At 40.0% G+C, this 27016-nt stretch overlaps 1 protein-coding gene and 1 long non-coding RNA gene across 5 annotated transcripts in view; both read right to left on the bottom strand.

Annotated features, from left to right (window-relative positions):
• Positions 1–111: 111 nt before the first annotated feature.
• LOC144019631 (uncharacterized) lies at positions 112–9545 on the bottom strand. The gene is made up of 5 exons (XR_013283729.1): positions 9282–9545; positions 6544–6644; positions 3146–3328; positions 1764–1858; positions 112–648 (listed from the first exon to the last, which is right to left on the bottom strand). It is a non-coding gene; the product is annotated as an uncharacterized LOC144019631 (long non-coding RNA).
• Positions 9546–14326: 4781 nt separating this feature from the next.
• Positions 14327–27016, bottom strand: part of ebf2 (EBF transcription factor 2) — a 43139-nt gene continuing 30449 nt past the window's right edge. For 2 of the 4 annotated variants that reach the window (XM_077522346.1, XM_077522348.1), the window contains exons 7-16: positions 24031–24112; positions 22618–22759; positions 17694–17824; positions 17452–17578; positions 17258–17346; positions 17077–17142; positions 16692–16866; positions 16433–16615; positions 15925–16095; positions 14327–15752 (exon numbers count right to left, since the gene is read on the bottom strand). In XM_077522346.1, the coding sequence (XP_077378472.1) occupies positions 15721–15752; positions 15925–16095; positions 16433–16615; positions 16692–16866; positions 17077–17142; positions 17258–17346; positions 17452–17578; positions 17694–17824; positions 22618–22759; positions 24031–24112 (1198 nt within the window). In that variant the 3' untranslated portion in view covers positions 14327–15720. Of the gene's footprint in view, positions 16096–16432; positions 16616–16691; positions 16867–17076; positions 17143–17257; positions 17347–17451; positions 17579–17693; positions 17825–22617; positions 22760–24030; positions 24113–27016 lie in introns of all 4 variants that reach the window. The other 2 variants (XM_077522345.1, XM_077522344.1) reach the window with 1 other exon arrangement.

Here is a 27016-nt window from a genome sequence, read left to right as displayed (position 1 = left end):
AACAAAAAATTAAACAACCATATCATTTGTTCAGCATATATATAATACTATCATTTTGCATCAACATCAAATAAAGTATCAAAATGTTTGCTGAATAAAATGTCACAAAGAAGTCACGAATAACATACAAGGCAACTACTGGTAATGAAGTTTTAAAACAAAGGCATAAACAGGCTGCAGGTGACAACAAAATTCATTAGCTACTAAACTATGTACTTTTTTTTTATTTTATTTTTTTTACTATGTCATTATTATTCCAGTTTCTTTCCGATTCTAGATTGATGAGGGGTTCACTCAGAAAATGCAAGCTTGGTATAACTTTGGGCAGTGATCCAGACATTACATCAAGTGTTCTTGAAATAACACACTGCTTGGTGGGGAAAAGTAGAAATCGAAAAAAACAATTTTAAAGAACTGAACAGATGAACTCAACATTTACTCTCAAATAAAACTAATACTTGACATTTGTCTCAGAAGGGAGAAATTGTTCAGTATTCCTGTGTCTCTCGCCTCATCCTGGTTGCAATGCCAACAATGAGAGCTCTGATTGGGGAAAGCCATATGGCAGATGACAAACCAACGGCAGGCAGGTTCCACGTCCAAACTGTAGCACAGCTCAGGCATGTTGGCAAATCACCTGATCTTACTCTGCATTACATGAAAACACGACATGATGACTAGGCAATTAATAAGTGTCAGCAGCTCATTAATTTGTACTATAGTTGCTGTAGCGTCACAACTGCGGCGTTAGCATTGAATGTGAGCGTCACACCAACTAAGAATGATCTGACTGCAAATCGCTTGCATTGGGACAAAACTTCCTTTGGCAGAATTTAGTAAATTTAATTTACAAATCACTATTGGTCAATCTGCACGAGAGGTTGCTGTTTTTTGTTGTGGTTTGAATTCATTGACCAATCTAACGTGTTGAAAAAAAAAAATGTTAATTGTAGAGTGAACATGCTGTATCCTGAAAAGTGGTGATTTATTATGTACAAGCGAAATATGCTGTAAATTGTCTGCCCTCTATTGTATAAAGAAGTGGTGCCTAACATACGGCCCACGGGCCAAAACCGGTCAACAAGGCGATTCAATCCGACCAGCAGGATGAATTTGAAAGTGAAAAATGCTGTAGGACCCAAATAGTTAAAAGTTTGTTAAAGTTTCTATAATTTTGGACTGTAAATAAGACCTTAAATGTATATGCTGTAGTGTAGACTGAGTCCTAATTTGAGAAATCCAATGGGCTGGGTGCAAAATAAATTAAGTTAGGTACGAGCTTTTATGTGCTGGGAAGAGCAAAAGGTTAAGGAAAAAAAACAAAACATGGTTGAGTAGGGTGATTTTAGCAACTGCTGTGACTAAACTGCATACAGTTTATCACACAGCACAAGTTCTGCTTCCAGTTCTTTGAAAATGAATCCATGTGTGTAATAGTTTATATATTTAATTTTTACGGTTTAAAAAGTCAGTTTAGTTTTGAGAATTGTTATGCACATGTAGCGAATGTAGTGAAAATAATTGCTAGATCTTTTGCTAGATTTAATTTGAAAGAAAGTGAAATGTGAATTTGCTAATTTTCTCTGTTCCAAATACCTGTGATTTTATATAAAGCAATGTTATGGCACATGTATATGATAAACTAAAGCCAATTTTGCAATTTTCTTAATTTTGTTGGTAAAAATAATGGATCATAACCTTAATGTACAGTACATGTATTGCTTTTCATTAAAACATAAAACATCAACTATATTGTTACTTACATTCATTATGCTGATGATTGAACAGGTCTGGCTGACTTGAGACAAATCCTGTAAGGGTGCACGTGGCCCATGAACTACAATAAGTTGGGACAGCCCTGAAAAGGTAAAGAAAACCCTCTGTAAATCCCTTCGATGAAAACAAATAAAAGTCAAATTCAATATGATTTCTGAAGTATTTTCTATAAATGAACTGTAACTCTGATATACAATATATGGATCTGGGGACGCACCAAGGCCAATTCACTCCTGCCCTCCAGTGGTAAAACAGAGGTACAACATGTAGCAGAGTTTAATCCAAATGAAGAGAGGCGCTTCACTGCTTGTCCTCTTTAGGGTCACGCGTAAACTGGAGCCGATACCAGCTGAATTTGCCAAGGCAGGGTACCCCCTGGACTGATAGCCAGCCAATCACAGGAATCATTGTAAAGTCAACAAAGATACAGTACATTCTTGACTTAGATTTATCAATACATGACATTCAAATATAATTATAGTTTACAAACTGCACTGTAAACCCGATTAGTATACAATACTTAAACTTTTACAAAAACTACTACTAAACGTTTTGAACTTGGTGTAACTTTGTATGCTTTTATGAGGGATTTGTACTAATAATTTTTGATTAAATTGAACTATACTAGTTTTTGGGTATGGATAACTTAAAAAGATGAATTAGCTATAACTTAATAAAATTTAGTTAAATTGTGATAAAAATTTGTTTCTGTTTTTTCAGAAAAGGTCCATCCATCCATTTTCTTGACCGCTTATTCCTCACAAGGGTCGCGGGGGGTGCTGGCGCCTATCTCAGCTGGCTCTGGGCAGTAGGCGGGGGACACCCTGGACTGGTTGCCAGGCAATCGCAGGGCACACAGAGACGAACAACCATCCACACTCACAAGCACACCAAGGGACAATTCGGAACGTCCAATTAACCTGCCATGCATGTCTTTGGAATGTGGGAGGAGACCGGAGTACCCGGAGAAGACCCACGCGGGCACGGGGAGAACATGCAAACTCCACCCAGGAAGGCCGGAGCCTGCACTCGAACCGGAGTCCTCAGAAATGGGAGGCGGACGTGCTAACCACTCAACCACCCTTCAGAAAAGGTAATATTTACAAATAAAATAAATTTTATATAGTATATACTAAAAATAAAACCTTAACTATAGCAACCATAACTTTATCCCCCAAAAATTAATCAGATTCATCCTCAAAGCAGGTGACATGGTGGCCATCTGGTTAGCACGTCTGTCTCCCAGTGCAGAGGTTGTGAGGTCACTCGCGAAGGAAACGTTTCAGATCGCCTTTTCGGTTTTGGTGTGAACCAAAACACTGTGTGGCCTGTGATTGACTAGCAAGGTTTGATTGTATAGGCAGCTCACCTGTCATCCATCCATTTTCCTATGCTTCTCAGGGTCGTAGGGATCTGGAGCCACACTGACCGGTTCCAGTTGAAAGGCACTGAACACCCTGAATTGGTCACCAAACACCGGCCACGTGAAGAGGCAGACAACCATTCACATGTATTGTACATAATCAGTGGGTGAGAACTGGACCCACACAACCTGCACAGAAGTCACGCAAATGCATCACTTTATCTACATCGCCATCAGTGACCTTGGAGATGTGGTACAAAATATGAGGTGTGACTCAAAAGTTCCAAGACCGGTGCCACGAACCCTATAACGATGAGTTTCCCCCTTCAGTGTGGGCCAGACGATGATCCAGCATATTTACAAAACGTTGCACGTGTCCACTTGATGAGGGTTGTGGTATTACAACCAGTGACTGCTTCACCATGACAGTGCTTACAATGCTTTAAGCATCCTACAGCTCCTGGCCGATTGGTGAAACCTCCACACTCACCTGACTTGGCTGATTTTACCGCCCCCCAACTCCCAATCTCCAATGGGTCATCAAAGTGTCCCGTGTTGAAGATGTGAATGACAACAAGATGGCCATGATAAGCTGTGGAGGATCTTGAAAGATTACTTTTAGGGGTGCATAAAGGCTTGGCACAAAAAGCCGGGAAAGTGTATTAGACACCAGTGCGAGTACTTGAACGGAAAAACCTTTGTTTAGATATTGAAATACCACACCAGCCCTGGAATTTTTGGACACAAATTGTAGATTAATGATAAATGCTTAACATTTGGAAAAAAACTTTTGTTACTATAAGATGAGCAAGTAAATGTCTAAGGGCAAAGTTGGAATGTGACAACCACGAAATCTGGCAATAGATCGTCCCATCTAAGCAGACTTTGACACAGATTTCGAAGTTCCCTCTCAAGGCATTGCTTCCATAGCCTGAACTGAGAGAAAGGAAAAAAAAAATCACAGCAGTAAATAGCTTATGCATTCATCAGAGCTCAATATAACAATGGGATGGGCTGCAACAGGAGATTTACGGCACATCAAGGAGGTACAGCTCAAAAATCTGCATCAATTATGTGATTCTATCAGGTCAATAGAACCAAAATCAATGCATTGGGTTGCCTCCATTACCTTGTGGAATCAATAAGGCATTGAATACTACTACTGGTACTTCCCAATAAAGTGTTGAAGTAACAACTGAGTATCATTTGCCATACGTTTGTTTTTACAAGGATGGGAGAACCTGGTGAAATCTGGGAGTGACCACAAGTAGAGCAAACAGTAATAATTCAGAAAGAAAGACAAAAATGAGGAATGAAAGAAAAGGAAATGGAGCAGGAAGCGTTGGGGAGGAGGCCAGAGGCCGGAGGCTGTCATCACAAACAGTTGAGACTCGGTCCCCGGAGTCCCATTCCCTTCCTCTCGCTCCTCCCCGTTCTCATTCCTCATCTCTCCTCCCGTACCGTCTCTTTTCCTCTGTGTATTTTTTCTTCCATGGATTCCTTACAAATGGCTTCCTCTGGTTTTCCCTTTGCACAAATTATTTCATCTTCCTTTCAGCTCCATCAATCTTTCCCCCACAGGTGGTCATCCTCCTCCGCCAAACCAGCACAACTAACCAGAACCACCACTTCAACAGTAGTGTATTACTTAATGGCAGGTTTCCGATTATACACACAGAGATGTTGCTCTTACAACACGTTTTTAATTTACATTTATTTTTTTAAGAGTTGTAGAAATTAACTATTGGAGAAATAAAATGTACTTCCAGAAACTTGTGGCAAAATCTGTCAATATGGCAACTCAAATAAATGTTTAATTACTGATTGCTTTTGATTCTTTTAATTTTAAATTTGAATCAAACCACAAACAAGAACATCTGGTGATATTGTGAAAGGTTCAGATTACTCCAATACTCTCTATGGACCGTTGGAGTAATTACTAGTCGTCTTTTACAAGGTGAAAGTGGAGCCAAAACAGACAGTGGCTCCCCTCATGACACCCAGCGAGTCCTCACTTTGTCCCAATCTGTTCAAATAGATGTACAGCCCGCCTCCTTCCACCTGTCCACTATTCTTCCTTTCTAATCAGGCGTCCCTGCCAATCAATTTGATCACCATGACAACAGTTAGCAGGATGTCTCTGCCAAACGCCACCACCCAAGCCTATAAACAAAAACAAAACAAAAAAACAGAACTCCGACAGCTCAGGATTGATGAGGGAGCATCTTGTCAAAGGCCAGATTAGATTAGGTCTGAAACGCATGCACGCACACACAAAGCACACCAAAACTCACAGGCAGCAGGTGCTTTTGGTTAAACCTTAATTACATGATCTCTGATTTCTCTGATTGATATGCTAATGCCGACATAATTAATGCAAAAGCAGAAATACCGGCAGCCTTCGTAATGAGTGGATTTATTTGATTAGTTATCCTCCTGCATATTCAAGCATGTTGGTGTTCAGGGGACGGATCAAATGGTTGTCGTCACAGTGTTGCAAGTGCTGGTATGCCACATCCACACTGCTGCTTATTACACCATTCATAACATGCAATCACATTAGTGATATTACAGTATGCTTAAAAAGTGCTTGAAAAGTCTATTTGACTACTTGACAAAAAATTGAGAATAAAGCAAGCAACATGCGTTCATTATGCGGGCGTCCCACCGGTGGCAAAAATTCTCAGGGTTATTTCAAAATAAATAAATACATAAATAATGTGCCGATACCCCAAATGGTTCTGGAACAGCTTCAAGCTTACTTTGGGTACACCTTTTTTTGGCGTTTTCGGCAAAATTGCCCTAATGTTAAGGTTAGTAATGTGCACTTTGAATACTGGTGACCTTTCAATATTTTTTACGTAACTTTTTTTTTTTTTTCCCAGCTCAGAAATGCAAAGAACTAACATAAATTTCATATTGTATCAGTGAGCATTATTATGTTTAGTGTTTTTTTGTGAATCTAATTAATGGATAACAATAATCACATTATCATCAAACATTTTTCATTTAAAGAGCATCAACATACTTGTGTACCAGATATTACAGTACCCAAAATATGTTTTGTTTTTAGTTAATCAGTTTTTAAGTTAGTCCACAGTCAAAAATATGAGGAACTCTCATTTCGATGTAGCACAGCTCTTTACCACTGTAAACTGCAACCACAATAAACAAGCATTGTTAAATAATACCTCAAGTCATGTCAAACTAAACTGAACATTATCATTGTAAAGGGCAATATTTTGAATGCAGCTTTTGTATTGAATATTGTATCATGCACTTTTTTATAATGTGTTTGGTTGGAGTATAAACAAATACACACTGCTACAAATACAGTTAATGCTAACAATAAAATGCCTCCACAGGAGAAAGGCAGCACTTGGCAGAGAAAATGACAAACTCACAGGTAGGTGGCGCTTTGAGGCTGCTCAGGCAACAGGATTCCTGAACCATCTGCTCTCAAAAGTTGTGACGATGCACTGGACGGCCATAACATTAGGTACACCTGCCCAAAGAGGTGTACTAGTAATTAAAGACAGCAATGCTCAGAGCCTTGCTGCACAGTTAACATGTATTCATAATTGCAGTTTGTATTGTGCAACCTGGACCACATTTATATAGTTGTTTTTTTTTTCGTCACATCTAATAAGTAAACAGTCGTACTGCAGTAAACTAATGTAAGCAGTGTACTTCAAACATACTCAATTGAAAAACTTAATTTGCCTCAATATATTGATATTTTTCTATCTAATCTAATTTGTAAAACAAACAGTGAGTCAACGTCAGTCTAGAGAAGTTGGGAGGTTTCGCCACAATTTTTGGGTTATTACAAATCTATCAACTTTAGTTTTGAGATGTGTGGATGCTACATGGCCAAAGAAATGGTTGAAGGACCTAAGGGGGCACTTGGTGTTGTAAAGCCTCAAGAAGCATAGACAGATTTGGAGGCGAATAGATTGACTTCAAACTGTATCCTATATTTCATCAGATGTCACGGCAGCCAGGCTCAGAATAGTGCTCTGTGAAATGTTCCATTTGTCCCTGGTAAGAGAGCTTACATCTTATCTTCGGAAATCCACCAAAAATACGTTTTTCTTTAGGGGCACCTTGAGTGTAGTCTGGATGCAGACTAGCAAACCTTCAATAATTAGGAGTTTTTGTTTTACCTGCAGCGGGACTCAAACCACAATAATCACAGGTAAGCTATTGCCCAACATTGAACTTATGCTGGCAACCCTGAATAAAATAATCACCTGAATGGGTTAAATTTCATTCTAAATGTCTTATGGGCAAAGCTGAAGTTAACCAGCATCTTGGAAAAGATTATGTTCCATCTTTAGGGTTCAACTGCATAGTTAGTAAAATCTTCTCTCTATCTATCTAAATCTCTATCTTTGTACAAAATTTTGTATCAGTCATATTTGATTAGATTATAAAGGTGAACCTAATGTTGAAATAATGTAGACCAATATATTCAAAAAATACTCCCCAAAAAAAACAACAAATTCATCATTATAGGTTATGCACCTACTGTAACTTTGCACTTCACAAGCAGAGAGATACCATATGACAAGTCATCTTTGGGGGATGAGTAATCTCTTCTCCCCCCTGTCTTCACGAAACTCCAATATATTTTCCTATAACTGGGAGAGTGAAAGCACATGTGGGCCATGACCAGGTTTAGGAGCTACAACTTCACGCTACTCCATCTTTTGGGGCCTAAACCTAGCCACCCACAAGGTTCAAGGGCATTACTGTGCTGTAAAATGACACATTTTTAACACAATCGGAATCATTACAAATAGTGAAAAACAAATTTCAACCTCCCTTCCACTTTGCATTACAGAAAACAGAAATTAAAAAATTATGTATACCATCTAAATGAAATTAAGTTGTAAAAAATATTTAACAAACATGAAAAGCAAAACCCTTCCACAAACTAATTGGCAAATTAGAAGAGAAAGGGTAGGCACAGGAAGTGACTGTTTGACCCCTTTTTGACTCTTATTATACATTTAGCCTACTTAGCGTCATTAATATGCTCACACAGGCTGTGTTGGAATGTGCACCCTAATCCCTATATAGTGAGGGGGTCACACCATTTTGTAGGGGAGTCCGTATGTCCAGGGAGCAAAAATGTAGGGGACTCAAAACTACCCACAATGCACTCTGAAAATTAGTGAAAATCGATGCTCACTCAATTTTGATATAGACCACAATGAATTGCGAGTATGAAAAAAAAACATGGCACGAATGACAGCGCAAGCGCGAGAATCAACCTTCGCTCGGGGTCTGTCTCGATGGAAACGAAGGCCAGATTCGAAGGCTGGATTCGAGCAACCGGCGAGCGAGGGGTTCACGGCTCGTTTAGCCGGTCACGTAGACTTCTGGAGCTTGGACCACTGGATGCTGCGGAAGAGCTGGAGTCAGACCAGCCAAGTGTATTTTTTTTTAATGTGCAATAACTGTTATTTTGTTATCAAAAGCACTTTATGTTTATGGAATACTGTTTTATTTCAGGAAAATATTATTTATATTTGAACTGTCTTAAAAGAAAAAAAATAGTAGTGTTAAAGTCGAAGTTGTGCTGTTTGTTTTACAAAAAGCTCTTTTTCTAGTTTTTTTTTTCTTCAGGAATTGGAATTTAGACAAAACTTAGCTATACTCTAAAGCTGATAACTAAAGAACAGAAAAAGATAGAAATACACTTTTTTTTTTTTAATTTTTGCTGATGAAACAAAGAGTCTTTCTTTTGGTAAGATCAGTCAAAATCCAGTAAAACGGGTGGTACAGAAGTGGTTGCTTCAATGAAAGCTTGTCTAATATTGAACGTTTCAAACTGTTTATTAGTTTTGTTGGTTGAAACGTGATTAATCTCCTATCATATTTTCAGCTCCTGGCCAGCGTAGTTTTGTTTTACATTAGCGCAAAGTTGCCTTGGAACTTCCCACGAGGTGTTTGCATGTGTAAAATATGACTTTAAAAGGACACGTAAAGAGAGAAAGAGAGACCGCTTTCCAAATGTGCGTGTTATGTTGCCAACTAATTCAATTGGAGTGGCGAGTTTCACGACTTGCTAGCTGAGACAGACGGAGAGAAGCTAATACGGGTAATGAATGGCGACCTCGCTTAACTAACTTACCTCTGAATAATGTGTTTCTTACGGGGCCACTCGGGCCACGCTTGATGGATGGCCTTACAGAAGCCAGGTCAATTAGCCAGGCAGACTTTCTCTCCATGTCGGCAGCAGACAGTACCACCTCGGAGTTCACCTCTGTCACACGTCGAGCCTGTAATTAATCACCCACCCACGCCACGCGGGTTCTCCTCACCTCCGCCGCGGGCGCGCACCCTAAACAAAGCGCGCGCCTGACCATAATAATGTATTATGCATAACTCTTATCTAGCTGTTTGTAAATGCCGTAAAACTAACGACGACAACCAGATACTACCGGTATATTTTTACAGAGCTTGAAAAGTGAGCACACCCACATCAAAATAAAAGTAAACAAATGTCATCTCCTATTATTTCCCAGATCAGCATGAGAAAAAAAATGCACAAAATCCCTAAGTTCCTCACAATTGTTCTCTAAACAGGATCGCTGACTCTAATTAATATCAAAACATTGCACACGTGATTAGAAAGTAAAATCATTACCAAATTAAATTAAAAAAACAATGTTTGGTCAGAGTTTGTAGTCATTAATTGGGCTTTGAGTAAACAAGTTGTCTTAATGACCAACTTAACTGATGATAAATTCAAAACAAGTCGCTAGAGGTTACATCCAGTATGCGTTAAACAGGTCATTCCATGTAAAATTAACCAAGAGACCAGGACACAAAGTTTTTGTCTGCTTAAAAATGGCAAAATTTCAGGCTACACATGAACTTCATTTTGAACTTGAGAAAACACAATGTGATTTTTTTATTTATTTCAAAACTACTTTTTGCCATCATGATATATTATAAAGATGGTGTTTATTATCCATCCATCCATCCATCCATCCATCCATCCATCCATCTATTTTCTTAACCGCTTATTCCTCATAAGGGTTGTGGGGGTGCTGGAGCCTATCCCAGCTGGTTTCGGCAGTAGGTAGGGTACACCCCAAACTTGTTGCCAGCCAATCCTGGGGTGTTTATTATTCTAATTTTATTCTTAAGTAAAGTGATATTTAATGTGAAAATGCACATTCCTATTTTAGGCTTTTATCTATTTGACATTCATTCTCTGATTAAAAAATAATAATAAAAATCATGTTACTCACTAGTTAAGACTTGAGTATTTCTTTCATTGCCTGCATACTCTTACTCAGGTATTTATTTGGAAGACTACTTTTTTTTTTTTAAACTAGATTTATTTATTTTTTACTAGAATTACTGTATATTTTTCCAAAGTAACAGACCTCTTACTTGAGTACAAGTTTTGGCTCCTTTACCCACCTGTGCATGCCGTGCCAATAGCCATTTCAAGTTTTGAAACAAAGACTACAAACTTGCACACATACTGTTCTCTCCAGCATCTTTCTTTTCAAAATCCTTCATCAGAGTATGAACTGAATTTGACTGTGATGTCAAGTTCATTGATCAAGCACAAACACTACAAAAGTCCGCCAACTCAATTTTTTTTGCACAAGTTTTTGTCCGTCATAAGTGCAACATTATGTAATAAATTACTTTAAGGCCATATTAGGCTATCATCCAATAGACATGATTACCTTTCAGCTCTTTGAGCCAAGCTCACACACATGCTTAAGTAGACAGAGCACAGATTGAGTGGAAGGGACAGAGACGTCACTCTGGGTTCACAGAACATCCTCCTGTGCTCGGGACAAAAGAGGAAGGTTGACAGATGAGGCTTGCGTCTGGGGGCAGGGAAGTTGTGTGTTGCTGCTGCTGCTGTGCTGTGCGTGTGCTACTTATGCAAACGCGTATACATGCATGTCTGAGTGTGTGCACCTATACATGTTTGTCTGCGTATGTGTGTATTTAGTTTCGGGGGGGGGGGTCTCATGGGGCAGCTCTGTGTCTGTCCCATCTGCCACCCCACTCTACTGACACCCAGGGGAATGGCATAAGGGGCAGGGGATTCGTTTTAGAAAAAGGAATTGGGGTCCAATGGTCTAATGGGCAACAACGCAGGTTTTACTGACCGGCTCAAGTCAAAGGACACTGGCTGTGCGTGGCAGCCAATCTTTTTGACAAAACAGTAGGCCGCCCCTGTCACGCTTATCCTCATACTGCCTAATAAGGCATGGCTCAAATGAGAAAGGGGTGCTGCATATTTTAGACACACACATATTGCATACACCCGGGGCTAATGTCAGCCTAATGCATGGCCATGCTGTGGCCGCAGGGCTAATTGGGTATATAAACACAAACACATCCCTTGAGAGTAAAAAGAGGCATGTCTGTTTGTTTGTTTTTTATTATTATTATTGTGTGTGACTGTGCCTTTAACTTGGAAACTCATCAATACATATGCAGTATCAATAATGAAAGATAACATGGTCTTTGCTCTCATTAGAGCAGATGCCGGGTTCTCTTCCAAGTGGTGCATGCAGTGTGACGTGTAACGCCTCTGTAGCAGGTGGCATCTCATCTTGTCTTTATCCAAACTGTGATCAGAAGGCAGTAAATGGCGCTGATGCTGCTGCCACAACAACGGCAACAGTGAGAACAGTCAAGTGGAGAAGGCGCATATGGCTCGCGCACCGCTGGGCAAGAGGAGCACTCAGTAAGATGAATGCTGTGGCATCGGGAACAAAGCTGACTTTAACTCAGCAAATTAACACCATATCAAAGCAGAGAGGAGTTGAGGAGGAAGATTTTTTGTTTGTTTTGTTTTGTTAGAAAGGTAGCTCAGACTACTATGGAGGTCACATGACTGCCAGGTGGCTTATATATCCCAGTAGTTGATTCCATGTTTATCCGTAAATATACTATGTAAAGGCATGGGTGCTACCCTGCCCCCTTACTGCTCTGAGCGCCATGTTAATGAAACAGTTGCTGTTTCCTGGCATTACATTAATTACCTGATCAAAATAGAGTGGGTAATTAACTGCCCTCCTTTACCAGTGCTAATTATATTAACGGAGAAGGGCCATTTCAGGAGAACAAAACAGATACAGGCACCAAAGCGGGGATGTCGGCGTGCCAGACAAAGACTTAAAAAAAGCAAGGAAAGGGTGCGACACATGTTCTGTATAACGGGAGTGAAATATGGAGAGGAGGGAGACTCATGTGGTTCTCACTTGGGGCCCCCAGAGGCTGAGTCCTCAGAGACAAGCAGGCTTATTGGAGAGGAGAAAGGGAAAACGATGGGGGATGGAGGTGGGTGTTGTTGTTTATCTTGACATGCTCTGCTCAGTCTTTAACACTCACATTACAATTAAGATGCTGCGGCTCATCAGCTAGCTGTATAGAATAACCCCGGGTTTTCACCGGATGCGGTTGCGGTGCGGTTGCGGTGCGGTCCGGCGACGCAAGCAATTAGATTCCATTCATTCGAATGGTGCAGTTTACACCGCTTGCGGGTGCGTTGCGTGTCGACTGCGTCTCAGCTGCGGCGTGCCGCAGGCCTTCCGCAAGGATAGACCTATATTTTCTATTTTTGCCCGACGCCGCAGCGGTAGGCCTCCGGCAAGCTAGCACAAAACACATCGAGCGGGACAGGAAGACCGACGCAGTTTCAAAATAAATTTCCGGTTACCTTTCAGAATAAAACACTCGCCAGCTCCTATTTCGCAAGCTTTTCAGCAAAACGTGACGTGGGCGTCGCCGGGCCATGTGCTCATTCACGGTTTAGACACCAGCGAACATGGACGAGGAGAGGTTTATATTGGAGGTGGAAAACCACAAAATAATATATGACACGGCACATCCTTTTTATAAGGACAACCAAAAAAAGGATGCTGCATGGAATCTCATAGCAGAAGAAGAAAAGGTTAAATCAAAAGAAGTCCACCTCTCTTTCTGCTTCTCTGTTGAGTACAGACTTTCTGTATGTTTGTCGTTGTGAAATGCCACATGATCGCGCGCGCGCGGTCCCGCGAGACACGTTGGGAAGTGGGCGGCGACGGAGCTGCCGGACCGCAGCTGTGCGGAGCCGGTGTGGATTGACAAAAAAATTGACCCGTCCGGAGCACGCAGTCAAGACGCACCGCACCGCAACCGCATCCGGTGAAAACCCGGGGTAAAAGTTGCACAAGCATACAGATGACAGTTCAACCGATCACAAATATATCCAGCAAGACACTCTATGAAATTCTTAACACTCCTGTTGTGTTTGTTTGAGAGGAACAACAATAATGTCCCTGGGTCACTTTGACCCGGGGGCATGTTCAGTCATCCAAACATTATGAAATGTGTATAATCCAAATGCAGTACTTTGTTTTAACCAGTGTTTTATCTTCATTTCTCTGGAACAGCAAAAAATAAATAAAAAAATTCTGGGTCAAAATGACCCAGTGGCATATTTATAATAGTCCAAAAGTGTCCGAAACTCTTCTGTGAATACACATTTGTTAATAACATAGACAATACTTAATTTCAACCCATGTATTATGCTTGTTTCACTCGATTCGTCACAACATCCTGGGTCAATTTGACCCAGGGTGATGTGTAATTACCAAAAGTATCAGACTTTTTGTGTATGGGTAATCCTGCTGAACTATCAAAGCCAAAACTTCATTTGTACTCTTCTGATTTGTTTTATTACTACTACTACTACTACTACTACTACTACTACTACTAATAATAATAATAATAATAATAATAATAATAATAATAATAATAATAATAATAATAATAATAATAACCCTGGGTCATTTTGACCCGGGTTTTGCTTAATTATCAAAACACTTTCAGAAATGTTAAAAATGTCAACAAACATGTTTTAAAATCTCTGTTTAACTCCATAAGTAACAATTTCCTCTCACAGTAACGTTTCTGAGATTTTTTTTTAAGTAACATAAATGCTTTAACAAAAATGTGTACAAATTCTATTTTTAATAAGCCAAACATAAGTCTACACCAAAAAACTACTTTCAAAGTTTACTTTAACTGTCAAATGGGTCAGTTTGACCCACATAATAACAGCAGGGTTAATGGACAGTTTAATTGGTAATTAATAGATTTCAAATTCATGCGCAGGAACTAACACAATTAAAAACAAAGAATGAATGATTTGCTTCATTGTTTTATTTGGAGCACAAAATATAATTACACCTTGCGATATACAAATCACATTTGCACCATGTTTGTACCGTTTTAAAGAAAGATGGGTTTAAAACATTAAAATTGCTAATATCTTTTAATAAATAAAGTTAACCAAACTCTAAAAACAAATTTATAAATGTCCTCAACTTTGTGTGTTCTTTGTTTTCACACCCTGAGAACGGCATTCATGTTGTGGTTTCGTATCAGTGACTAAAAAATAGTATGTTGTAGCCATTTCGTACTGATTTTTTTTTTTTTTTTGTGCTTTCATTTACAGTACTGCATAGTAACTAACATGTGCTCTGCAGAAACATGTTGAATGAAGCTGAAAATGTAAATGTTACGCTATTGTGTCAAATTTGCAATGTAGGATGACATAATTACAGCGTCATATTGGTTCAACAAAGCATGCATCACACATGAAATAAGGCTAACTAACTTTTTCCTTTATACAAGGACAGTAACCTTTTATGGCGTGACTCATAATGCATAACATTAATCCAAGTTATGCAAAGATCTTGCAAAGTCCAATTTTTTTATTTTTTTTTAAAATGAAATCCACATAGTAAAAATGTTCAAATTGAATGGCATTGTTGTTCAATAAACTTAATCAACAGTTGGAAAAAGAATCACTTTTATAAAACATGTTTATATTATTCCCTAAACTAGCTATAATAAGTTAAATTGTTTGTACTTAAATAAATCAATATATGAATTCCTTTAGTAATAACCCTTGAGACAAACAATTCTCACTTGTAAAATCTTAGAGATCAGAACAAAAAATAAAGGGTCTATTTTTTTCTGGAATGTAAATTGTCTTCAAAAAGTCTACTACAAAACATGTTGTTAACTCACAGACAGTGTACACACATGCTGTTTAAAGTGTCCATACACAGACGAATAGCACCCTGCTTATCAGAGCTGTCCATCATTCAAAAATGTTCAGTGCTCGTGTATACATCTCTGGCAAAGGTTTGGGCAGGTGATGGAAGAACAAAGAATTTGGCATGTGATAATAGGCCAGAACAAAAGAGAGAGCTTTTGAAGCTTATGTTTGAATTAGGACCATGTGGTTTTCTTCATGTCACAGTGTTGTATGGTCCAGACTGGTTTGCAAAGAAACATTGCCTGTCTGTAGTAGGGTTGAAGTAATCTCCTAAACCTCTTGAAAGATGTCTTGTCTTTGGATAGTTTCTAACGTTTGCCCGTTCATCCGCCTGCGTAAAAATAGGACTACGGAATGGCAGGATGGGCTCAGGTAGCAAAGTTAGTCATTGCTGCTATTTGTCAAATTTCCATCCTCCCTGCCCTCTTAGTGCCAAAAGAGGGGCTAAGTGAAGCAGTGGTCTGGGGTAGATTTGCTACATCGGAGGGACAACCAGGCCCGTCATCGCTGGAGAGAAAAAAATATGCAAAATCTATGATTCTAATTTTGCATTTAAAGTACTGCACATCCAGCAACTTTCTGTATCTCGTTCAGTCAAAGCTTGTCGTGGTTAGAGGAAGGGGTTAGACTGCATTCGTAAGTTCAGAGAGCGGGGTCAGATAGTGAGTTGGATGGCTACCTCTGAAGCTGTTCCCCCCAGAGGCGGGGCAGGCAGGGGAAGGGGAGCCCTGGGGCCTCAGCACGGGAGCAAAAGCACTCTTCTGTTTAGCAGCGGATGGGAAAGAGGAGAAAGGCAACAGAGATGACGACGAGCTGGAGCTTCCCGGTATGGTCGGGCTGGAGGGCATGACTGTGGACGAGAGCCTGATGTCAGTCTCGGGTCTTGACATCACAATACCATGATGGGCAGTCTGAGACAGAGGTGGCAAATCCAGGTCCAGAAAGTAAAAACCCTGTCACAGCTTGGCTTTAGCCCCTGATGCTAGCTAGCTCCGGTAACTAGCTCCCAAGCAGGTAAATGAGCACCATGAGAGATAGCTAGGGAGCTAGCTAGCTAGCATCAGCTTGCAGGTAAACGAGCACCATGGGAGCTAGCTAGCTAGCACCTGGGGCTTAAGCCAAACTGTGGCAGGGGTTTCACTTTCTGGACCTGGATTTGCCACCTCTGCGAGTCACAAGTGTCTTACTGTAAGGGGATGCCGTGGGGGAAGCACTGCTGAAGCCAGGTGAGCCGGGAACCCCGAGACTTGTCATCGGAACGGTTCCGTAGCCACCCGTCATACCTCCGCTGCCTCCATAGCTTGACTGTTGAGGCGTGGAAGCTGAGGGGTAACCTCTTGGCGATAAGCTGCTTGAGTTGCGAATATAACCTGGAGAAAGTATTCAAAGGTTGGGTCCTATATATGAGTCTTTTTCTGTACTCAAATTACAAACCGTTCCGCTCACCTTGGCTGCTCTGTCCTGGCTCGCCGATGCTGACACCTAATTGGGAAGGGTAGGAACCCAAACCCATAACGCTGCCATGGGCTGGTGAGCTGGGCAGTGCTTGCAGCTGACTGTGAGGACGGGGAACACTGTAGAGGGCCTCCGCAATGTCGGCTGCTCTTTTTAGCAGCATATCCTACAGGAGATACACACCACGAGTACGGTCGTGTCTCAGATTTTTGTACCATAAAGTAAGAATCCTCTGAAACATAATTAATGAATATCTCCCAAATGCAAGGAATGTGTGAAAGATATTTTTATGTGTGGTTAACGTTTGCATTTTGGCTACAATGTCTGAAAGTCGAGTCGTTTCCACAGTAACTAGCCCAAAGTTTTTGCCTCTTACCTGATTACTGTGTGGATTCCCATACAAAGCCTCCACAAGATCTGCTGCTCTCTTAAGCAGAATTTCCTGCAAGTAGTTTGTTATCTTAATATTTGCCCAAGAATATAGAAAATACAGTTCAAAGGTACAATGAAATGTGTTTTTTTATTTAGCAGTATTTGAAGGACTGTGAGTCTCTCACCTTTGCCATTTTTTCTGGGTCACCTGGATGCCGTGGAATTACTTTCTGAAGTCGCTGGAAACCGTAGTCTATTGTCGGCTCATTCAGTGCTAAAACAGACAGCTAACTTAGAAAATCTCTCACAAGTTCCAACTGTTCTAACAAAAACAGCACCACCTCTAAATGGCAAAATCCACAAACTGTTGCATGATCACCTGTATAGATGAAGCGTCCGGGAGCTCCCTTGCAGAATTGTTTTGATTTGTAAGACAATGTGACCTCTACCACCCCTGGAATGTGACGAGGAGGAGTCTGGACACGGATAGCGTGTGGCGTGATTAGCTGTGGGAAAGTCACAAATTTATGTCAGGAAAAAACATTAAAAAGAGGAATACATGAACGCATGTATGGGCCTATGTGAAATGTCAGCCATTATAATGAGAATTTTGATCCTTACCTCACTCCAAACTAACATGCTTCCAAACACGACCTGCAGTCCATCAAAAAAGTTCTCCCCAATGACAATGACCATGGCCCCGCCTGTAGTCCAGCCCTCACTGGGACTGATGGCTTTGATACAAGGGGTGGCTGGAAAGAAAGGCAAAACAGAAATGACTAATGATGTTTTGCTTTAAGATGTGAAAGCGGAAATTTGGGGGGACAAAATGTGGAAATAATGGGCATCAATTATATACCACATAGATCTACCACTACATGGAAGCAAGAAGCACATCATCACTATACTGGCATCCCTCCATTGGCTTCCTGTACATTTTGATTTTTAAAATGTATCGTTTGTTTTTAAGTGCCTCAATGGACATGCACCCTCCTACGTCTTTGACCCGCTGGAACCCTATGTTCCCCTAAAGGTCCCTTAGGCCTCCCGTCAAACATTTTTTGGCTGTTCCCAAATCCAGGATGAATCTCAGGGGAGCCTGGGCGTTCGCAGTAGTAGCCCCAAAACTGTGGAATAATCTGCCACTCTGCCTGTTAGGCAAGCCCCCACTCTCCAGGTTTTCAAATCACACTTTAAGACATATTTTTTTTACTCTTTGGCCTTCAAAACTTCAGAGTGACTGCCCTCTTCCCATTTTTGACACCATGCACATTTCATGTTTTGTTTTGTTTTGTTTTTAAGTGATTATTTATTTTATTTTTTTTATGTCTTTTAATGTGTTTTAATATGCTTTTAACTGTGATTTTCATTTGTTGTTTTTTATGACTTGTTGCCAACTTTTGGCTTCTTTTAAATGTGCTATATAATTAAATCGGCATGGTATGGCATGGTATGGTACAGCAAGGTATGGTATATCTATCCATCCATTTTAAGGGGGATCAAATTGTTGGTATTTTCCATGGTCAAAGAGGTACAAGTATCTCCCTGCAAAGTTTGATATCCAGATAAAATTGTATTAAAGTACATTTAACCCTTGTGCCTTGGAATCAGTGACACGCTCTAAGAATAAATTTTAGCCAAATAAGTAATTCTACTTTGAGGTGTGATAACTAAGTCAATTTTTAACATTTTTTTTTATTTCAACCACTCAAAATGTTCATTGGCATCAGAACTATCCATACATATGAAGTTTTTTTTTTTTTTTTATGTATTCCCCCCTCTTAGGACAATACAAGCCCAAAGAATGGACTATGAAGAAAACGAACTGTGCTGTATACATGTATAAAAAATAAATAAAAAATTAATACTTCATATGACATAATTAGAGCTTCGAATAAGGCAATAAGTTATAACAACAATTTTTTCAATGCATGCCAAATTTTTTGACAATGGCAATTTAATGCAAAACACCCTGGAAAAGTAAATTTTAGCCAAATAAGTAATTCTACTTTGAGGTGTGATAACTAAGTCAATTTTTAACATTTTTTTTTATTTCAACCACTCAAAATGTTCATTGGCATCAGAACTATCCATACATATGAAGTTTTTTTTTTTTTTTTATGTATTCCCCCCTCTTAGGACAATACAAGCCCAAAGAATGGACTATGAAGAAAACGAACTGTGCTGTATACATGTATAAAAAATAAATAAAAAATTAATACTTCATATGACATAATTAGAGCTTCGAATAAGGCAATAAGTTATAACAACAATTTTTTCAATGCATGCCAAATTTTTTGACAATGGCAATTTAATGCAAAACACCCTGGAAAAGTAAATTTTAGCCAAATAAGTAATTCTACTTTGAGGTGTGATAACTAAGTCATTTTTTAATATTTTTTTTTCTTTCAACCACCCAAAATGTTCATTGGCATCAAAACTATGCATAAATATAGTATATTTATTTATTATTATTATTTCCCCCCGCCATAGGACAACAGAAGCCAAATAATAGATTATGAAGAAAATTAACTGTGTTGTATATATGTATAATAAATAAATAAATTTGAATCTTTCATATGACATAGTTAGAGCATCAGGCAACACGGTAGCTTTGATAGAAAACTTTGGGGAAAAAAGTACTTTTTGTGGGGCTCCGGAGCGGCACCGGGACCCCTCCGTGACTTTAGCCGCAAATTGTGTTTGTTTTTCGGATACAGGAAGGCCCGATTTACACCCCCGTATCCGGCGTCGCACTTCAACGAGCCACGTATCTCTTGTGCTCACGGTTCCAGATATGTGTCAGATATGTGTAATTTTCCCCGTAGGACGTACGGTTCCGGACAAATAACGGAAAGAAAAAGCTCCATTACACCGATCCGTCCGTTTACTTTACCCGGAAATCGTGCGTCTTTTTCGGACAAATTTACATCGCCTGTATCCAATTGTATCCGGCGAACTGAAGTCAACACAGCGACGAGCTACATACCGTTCGGAAGCTACACGTCCCCCGCGGCATTCCAGGACGTGCTCATATGTTCGTTTATGTTTATTTTGTAGAAGTACTTACTTGCCAACTTGCATTTGCAGCTTTTTGTGTGTCCGATCGCCGTTCTTTTCTTTCTTTTCCTGAGATCCACGAAGCTCATGTCTCGTGCACGTTAGCCTCTTAGCACGTTAGCACGTTGTTGTGAATACAAACTAGCCGAATAAAAATCGAAGCTTAGCACTTTCACACGTAGAAATGCAACGGCCAGATAAGATAACCGACGAGGAATTCATCTCGACAACCGTTACATGTTACACTTCATAAGTTGCAAAAAAAAAACGTTTTTTTTGTTTTGTCTTATCCCTAATGGTTATTATTTCCACCGATCCATGCTCCTTGCCATGTTTTGAAGAATGCACGAAGGGAAATACGTCACCTCCACGTTGCACGCACGTTTGGCCACAATGGCACGCCTGCCCCCTGCAGCCTTGGCGAGCAAATGTCGATGCTCGGCTGTTCAAAATGGATGATTGAACTGTGCATGCGTGTGGAATATGCACGCTATTAATTCTGAAGTTCTGAAGTGAAGAAAGAGAAAAAAAATAATAAATAACAGCCTTCACACACTGAGGAAAACCGCTGTATTGCAACGACTAACAGTGGCTCATTTTGGGGAATAAAAACGACAACGAGCATTGCCATTCGACCCCTCCCACTAGGGAACGTGCTTCCCACGTCCATGCAGACAAAAAAACAGCATATCCCAACACGAAACATAAGTCAATAGCTCGCAATACCTTTTTCTGCACAAAAATATAAGTGGCGCGCGTGTACGCGCATCCACGAACACGCACGCGCGCCCACTAACGTGCACGCGCATCCACTAACATCCTGTCGAATGCACAATCAGTAAAAAGCACGAAGAAATAAGTCTGTGTGGAATATGGTGTGCTGGAATCAGTGAGGCGTTTGCAAGGAAAATCATTAATTGGCCTCTACCGCCACCTGGTGGATTTGGGGTGCAAAATCTTTCTCATGCCCATGGCACCGTCGAGGAATGTCCATAGAAGGATTTCATGCAGAAATCACGGAAATTGCAATAAAATACATGCAGTGTCCAATCGGTCCAAAAATGTCACTTATAATGTACATTAATGTTACGCGGTTGGCTAAATCCGATGCCAGCGTAATTATGATTGTTATCTCCCTCATGCAATGGCTCAGAAATGTTGGCACACTCGCATTTTGACGGTCCCCCAGTTTTCCAAAACCGTGGCTCATTTTTTTTTTTTTTTTTTTATTTTTTTCCCCCCCCCCTGCACAATCAAAACCTAATTTACATAATTGGCTAAGCAAAATGCACGAGGGTTAAAAAAAATTCACATAGATCTTCTGCCTTAAAATTTATGCATCCATTTCTCGTTTTAAGCTACCAAATATGGCTCCCCACTTGGTAAAGGGCTACAACAGCAGGAGTGGATAACTGGCAAACCCCCAAAAAATCTTCAAAGGAAAAGAAAAGAAAAGAAAAGAACGGAAAAAAAAGAAAAGAAAAGAAAAGAAAAGAAAAGAAAAGAAAAGAAAAGAAAAGAAAAGAAAAGAAAAGAAAAGAAAAGAAAAGAAAAGAAAAGAAAAGAAAAGAAAAACGCAAATGAATATTTAATATATTTTTTTCCACACAAAAAACCTGAGTATATGGGAAAGAAAATCTTGGTAAAACAGCAAAAAATACAAGGAAAAAAATCTGTGAATATGTAAATCCATGGGTGCTGAATTGCAAATATGCAGGGGTAAAGTGTAGTTTTTTAAGTTGTAATATTACCTATCACCAGTAGATGGCAGGCATGGCTTAGTTGCGCTTATACCGAATTTTATAGAGTAGGCCTATTTATTTATTTATTTATTTTTTTGGTGGATTTGGAAAGCTCGGTAGGAAACACATAGTAGTTGAACAATATTAAAATTTTGAGTGAGTTGATTTTTGGGGTGCACAAAATGAGTTCTTGCACTTATTGTTGGTTTGTTTTCCAAAAGTTATGTGCTGTCTGGTCATTTTCATGCAAGAGAGCCTTTTGCACTGGAAAAAAAATACAGTATATGGCTATTTTGTTGTTTGCTTTATAACTTTTGTTGATGTGTTTGGATAAGGAATCCCTTATACACTGAGAAATATATTAACAAAAACTACCAGTAACTATGTTTTGCATATTTTGTCCATATCTAAAACAGCCCCCTCAATAATAATAAAAATTGTGGCCCGCTGCAGCATTTAAGTTGACCATTCCTGGGCTATAGTATGACTTGTCAAATAAACTGTGGCGAATTAATATGTTGCATACAAATAATCGCTCACTTTACTTTTTTTAAATTATATGAATCAAAGTATTACAGCAGCATATTAATTGTCCTATGAATAAACTCTTGTCCTATGAATAAACTCAGTGTCATAACACATCTGTTTCCTATATAATTAAGAATGACAGTTGAGTAACTTAAGTGTATGTTTGTGGACCGGGCCGCAGATGCAGATGTTAATGTAACACAGTCTGTTCTTACCATACTCCATAGTATTCTCCGCGGACTCGCCCGGCTCCAGTCTGCGAGCCCTCCGACCATGTTTGGAGTTGTTGTGGACGAACATGTTGTCAGACACTGCTAGGACGTGACCGTCCACGCTCACGGTGCTGGACAGGACCACCTGACACAGAGGAAATGAAGCATGAGCGTCTGTGCATGACTTGGACAGCATGCTGGGAGTTACAATCTCTGGTTTCAAGTCAAGCAATTTGTTTCGGCACAGAGGTGATGCTATATGATTTCTCAGTCTGCGATGTGACATCAGTGGGAACTTGATAATATATAAGCATTCATGCACCCCTCTTTTTGGGTCTCCATATGGCCTCTCCTAACTGTGTGATTCATATAGCATGCAGCCGGCTAATCATCTCTGCGTGATCCTTCAATGACACCAAACATATGGAGCAAATCTCCCACTTTTACTGGCTGTTAAATCAGGGCATGATATATTGTGTCCCTAATTTGATCTGGACACATGTGTGGGTTCTATCACAAATCTGCCATGCAAGAATGACATGAACAAAATTAATAAGAGGACACTTGTGGTAAGTAATAATCGTAAATCGAAAGTAAAAAAAAAAATTAAAAAAAAGTTTAATTGTGGCTGGGTTTAGGTCAATATGATATTTTTCTTAGATCTCAGATTATTCATTTTTAGAAAATAATTTCACTGTTTGAAAATAAACACATGGAAATAATTACGGACGTGAAAAAACAATGGGGAAAAAAAAGCTGGAAAAAAAAAAAACTTTGGTGCTTTAGGTGGTAGAAAGGGAGGGTCACTCTAAGAAAAATAACTGTAAATTATCGATCAAGCAGCTGACTTGTGTCCAGCACAGAGCACCTTTTAACCCAGAGATGAGAGTCTTTGTGGGCTCATAACTTCTCAGCATGTGTCACATCCCAGGAGTTAAAGCAAACAGAGGAGCGCACGAGACGGCAGAGGGGACCGGGTTAGCCGGGAGAAACGGAATGCCAGACGGGGGCCGCTGGTGCTGAAAGATGGCAATGGAAGTGAGGCAGGAGCGTCCCCGGTGACCACTTCCTGGGTCACAGAGTGTGACCTCTTCCATCTGGAGCCAATCACTCAATTCTTGACAACTTCCTGAAACACCTCAACCTATTTCCTGCATCCCAGAAGCCTCTCAAACATATAAATGCTTTCTTTTGTCTTTTTTTTTCTAGAGAAGTCATCTTGATTGATTTCATTTTAATTCCCGCTTGATGCAAATTTTTTATTGTGATTCATGTTTTGACCAATTTAACTGAATAAAAAAAAATCCTTATAGTGGAATGTTTTGAATTGTGATGATTTCTGCACATACTCAATTGTGGCATCTCATCATAACCCCTCATCCGGCAACCATGCATTTGTTTTTCATCTGCTGGTACCTGAAATCTCCGCATGTCCCTGGGGTTTCCTGCCGTCTTCAGACAATTCTGGTTGCATTTCAAGAAAAACTTCAAGAAAAACCTGCAGAGGTAAATAAAAGGACACGTGTTTTCAGAACTAAGTAAGAAATAACATTAAAAAAAATATCATGTATATGATTACTTTGCTCTCACAAACAACACTTGAACAGTCAAAGGAGACATTCATTATTTTCACAGACAGTCGTGGTGGGTGCGGGTTTACGTAGGCGTTGATGCAAATCTAGCTGATTATCGCTCTGACATCAATACCAGCAGTTAAGTTTATAGTCTGTTAAGTCAATGCTATTAAAGTCGAAATCAAGTGATGAGAATAAGAAGTAGAGTCCGGTGAAAAGCTTTGTTGTTTTTCAAAGTAAACTACAGACAGTGATGCCGGCAGACCCAAGGGAACGCCGTATCCCACAATGCCATATTTGAACCGCCACATGGGAATGAACAGGGATACGAAGTACAGAGAACGAGGAAGGTAGTGATGGAGACTGAGGCAGTGGCATGGACATGAATTTTGTCGGCAGGTACATGTGTTTCATTATGTATGTGACTTTATTTTGAGTGGGAACGGATGCTTAGAGGGAAAGCTGCTGATAGCCTCTCCTCCACCAAAGAAAAGCAGAGAAAAAGACGGGATAAATAGAGGAGAGGGAGACTACGCAGAGACTCCAAATCCCAGGTGTACGCAGTTCGGCAACATAGCCCGCTGCCATGGCAACGCAGCTCTGCCGCAATCCCAAAGTCCCCACGCTGAGAGGCGAAGACAGCGATGCGAAAGAGAAGCTAACAACATGAACACATCCTGTAGCACTCCAACACAGGAAAAAGAGATGCTTTGCGAGGTGAGATGCAGGGGAATTAGGTTGGGGGGCATGCTGGGTTAAAAACACATTAGTCTCACAGCGATGTACAATTAGTTACATGATGTGAACCAAAGCAAAATAAAATGATTTGGAACAGCAATGGGCAAATAAAACATCCTTCAGAAATGCATTCCTTCCACAGAACAACTTGCCGATGAAAAACACAGCCATTAATGCTCCAATAAAACTAACAACAATGCTGGAGAGAGTTTTTTTCCCCCACCCACACTACGCTCTGCAAATATAATATCATCTTCACGGAGAGTGGAAGGGGGAACTTCATTTTAACCCCTGAGCTTCAAAGACACCCATCAAGTTCTAATCTCTCCTTCATTTAGTCATCTTTTACAAATAATTTTTCAATCACTCTCTCCAACTTCCTCCCTTGTGACAACAACTTGGTTTGCATATCTCCAGCTCCAATTTTGTTTCCAGTATATCTAGGGCAGTGTTTCTCAACCCTGGTCCTCGGGGCACATTATCCTGTTTTCCATGTCTCCCGATTCCAACACAGGTGGGGATTGTTATCAGGTTTTTCCAGGGCTTTCTAATGAGCTGTCATTGGAATCACCTGCGTTGGGAATAGGGAGACATGGAAAACAGGCTGGATAGTGTGCCCCCAGGACCAGGGTTGAGAAACACTGATTTAGGGATGTTTGATACGACTTTTTTTCCAACTCTTTAGTAGTCACATCGATACCAAGTACTGATACCACTTGTACCTTTGAAACATAAAAAAATAAATAAAAATAAGATTGAGTATACTCCTGCTGAAAATTGCATGAAATTAAAGACAATTTTCTATGCTTCCAATTTCTAATTTGTGGTTCCTGATGACCACAAGAAGGCGGTCGATACCTGATTGTAAAATGGCCACAAGCAATTGGCCGATACTGGTGACGGCCACCGTTGCGTGTACAAATACCTTGGAATAAGGCCGGGTATCGGGTATCTGCATATATATACATATATATATATATATATATATATATATTCATTTGAGCTGTTATATCAGAAGACAATCAATATTGTTGTTGAGAGAGAGTGATAATATTTCTCAGGGATGGGCAAGTACCGATCCCGCTCAGTTTCTGTGCTGATACTAGCCTTATTTTAAGATATCGTAGCTCACGACACCCTCTTTTGGCTGGTTTTATGATGACGAAATAAAAATTTGAAGAACAGAAAATTTACATTAATTTAAAAGGAATTATGTAATATTGGGATACATCTGTCTTTTTTAAACTTACCTGTCATTGTTTTTTGGGGGGAAATTTTATGTTAGTGGTATCAGTATTCTGTATCGGTATCTGCGACTTCTCAAGTGTTGAGTAAAAAAACTGGTATCGAACGTCCCTAATATTTCTGCTGACGAGGTTAGGCATCCAGTTTGAGAACAACATATCGTGAATCCGACTTTGGGTTGGGCTAAGTGCTAAGTTCACATCTGTGCGTCTGCGGCTTGATCTTTTTCACAAGCATGAGTGATCCTGTCAGTCAGGCTAATTTGTGCCTACGGGAAATTGTGATGTCAATTGTGAGAAGGAACATTGGGGCCACGGTGAAAAGGAAAAACTTGTAAAGTTCACAAAAGTAGCGAGTGCCACTCATGTCACCTCGTCCATTCCAGTCCCAGATGGAAAGATCGCCTACAACCTCCGCCTTTGCACACTTTAGAAGGGCCCTTGACCTTGTTTGTTGACTTCTTCTCATCATTCATTGTTTGTATGACACCAGATGCCTCACACACAAACACATATTCACATGCGTGCATGCACACTCTAATTCATTGACACCCCCACCTTTGTCTCCCCCACCCCAACCCTTCCCCAAAAAAAACCATTGAGTCAACTTTTCACCCCCCTCAGTTCGGACGCACACAGCTGCAAATGCTGAAATTAAAGCGAGACATTGACGCATATATTAGCATGTATTAGCTGCTTTCCCCTGCCCACTTAACATGCAAATCTCCCAGCCCCGTCGCCTCGCACCTTCTGCCACACATTCATTTGCTGAATTATAATTAGACTAATCTTGCATAATTAATAAGAAGTCGAGGACCCTCTGTTTTTTTTGTTTTTTTTTATATC

This window comes from Festucalex cinctus, chromosome 5 (genome assembly GCF_051991245.1).
Source record: "Festucalex cinctus isolate MCC-2025b chromosome 5, RoL_Fcin_1.0, whole genome shotgun sequence".
Taxonomy (NCBI): domain Eukaryota; kingdom Metazoa; phylum Chordata; class Actinopteri; order Syngnathiformes; family Syngnathidae; genus Festucalex; species Festucalex cinctus.
The sequence above is the reverse complement of the archived record's forward strand: the minus strand, read 5'-3'. Positions and strand labels throughout refer to the sequence as shown.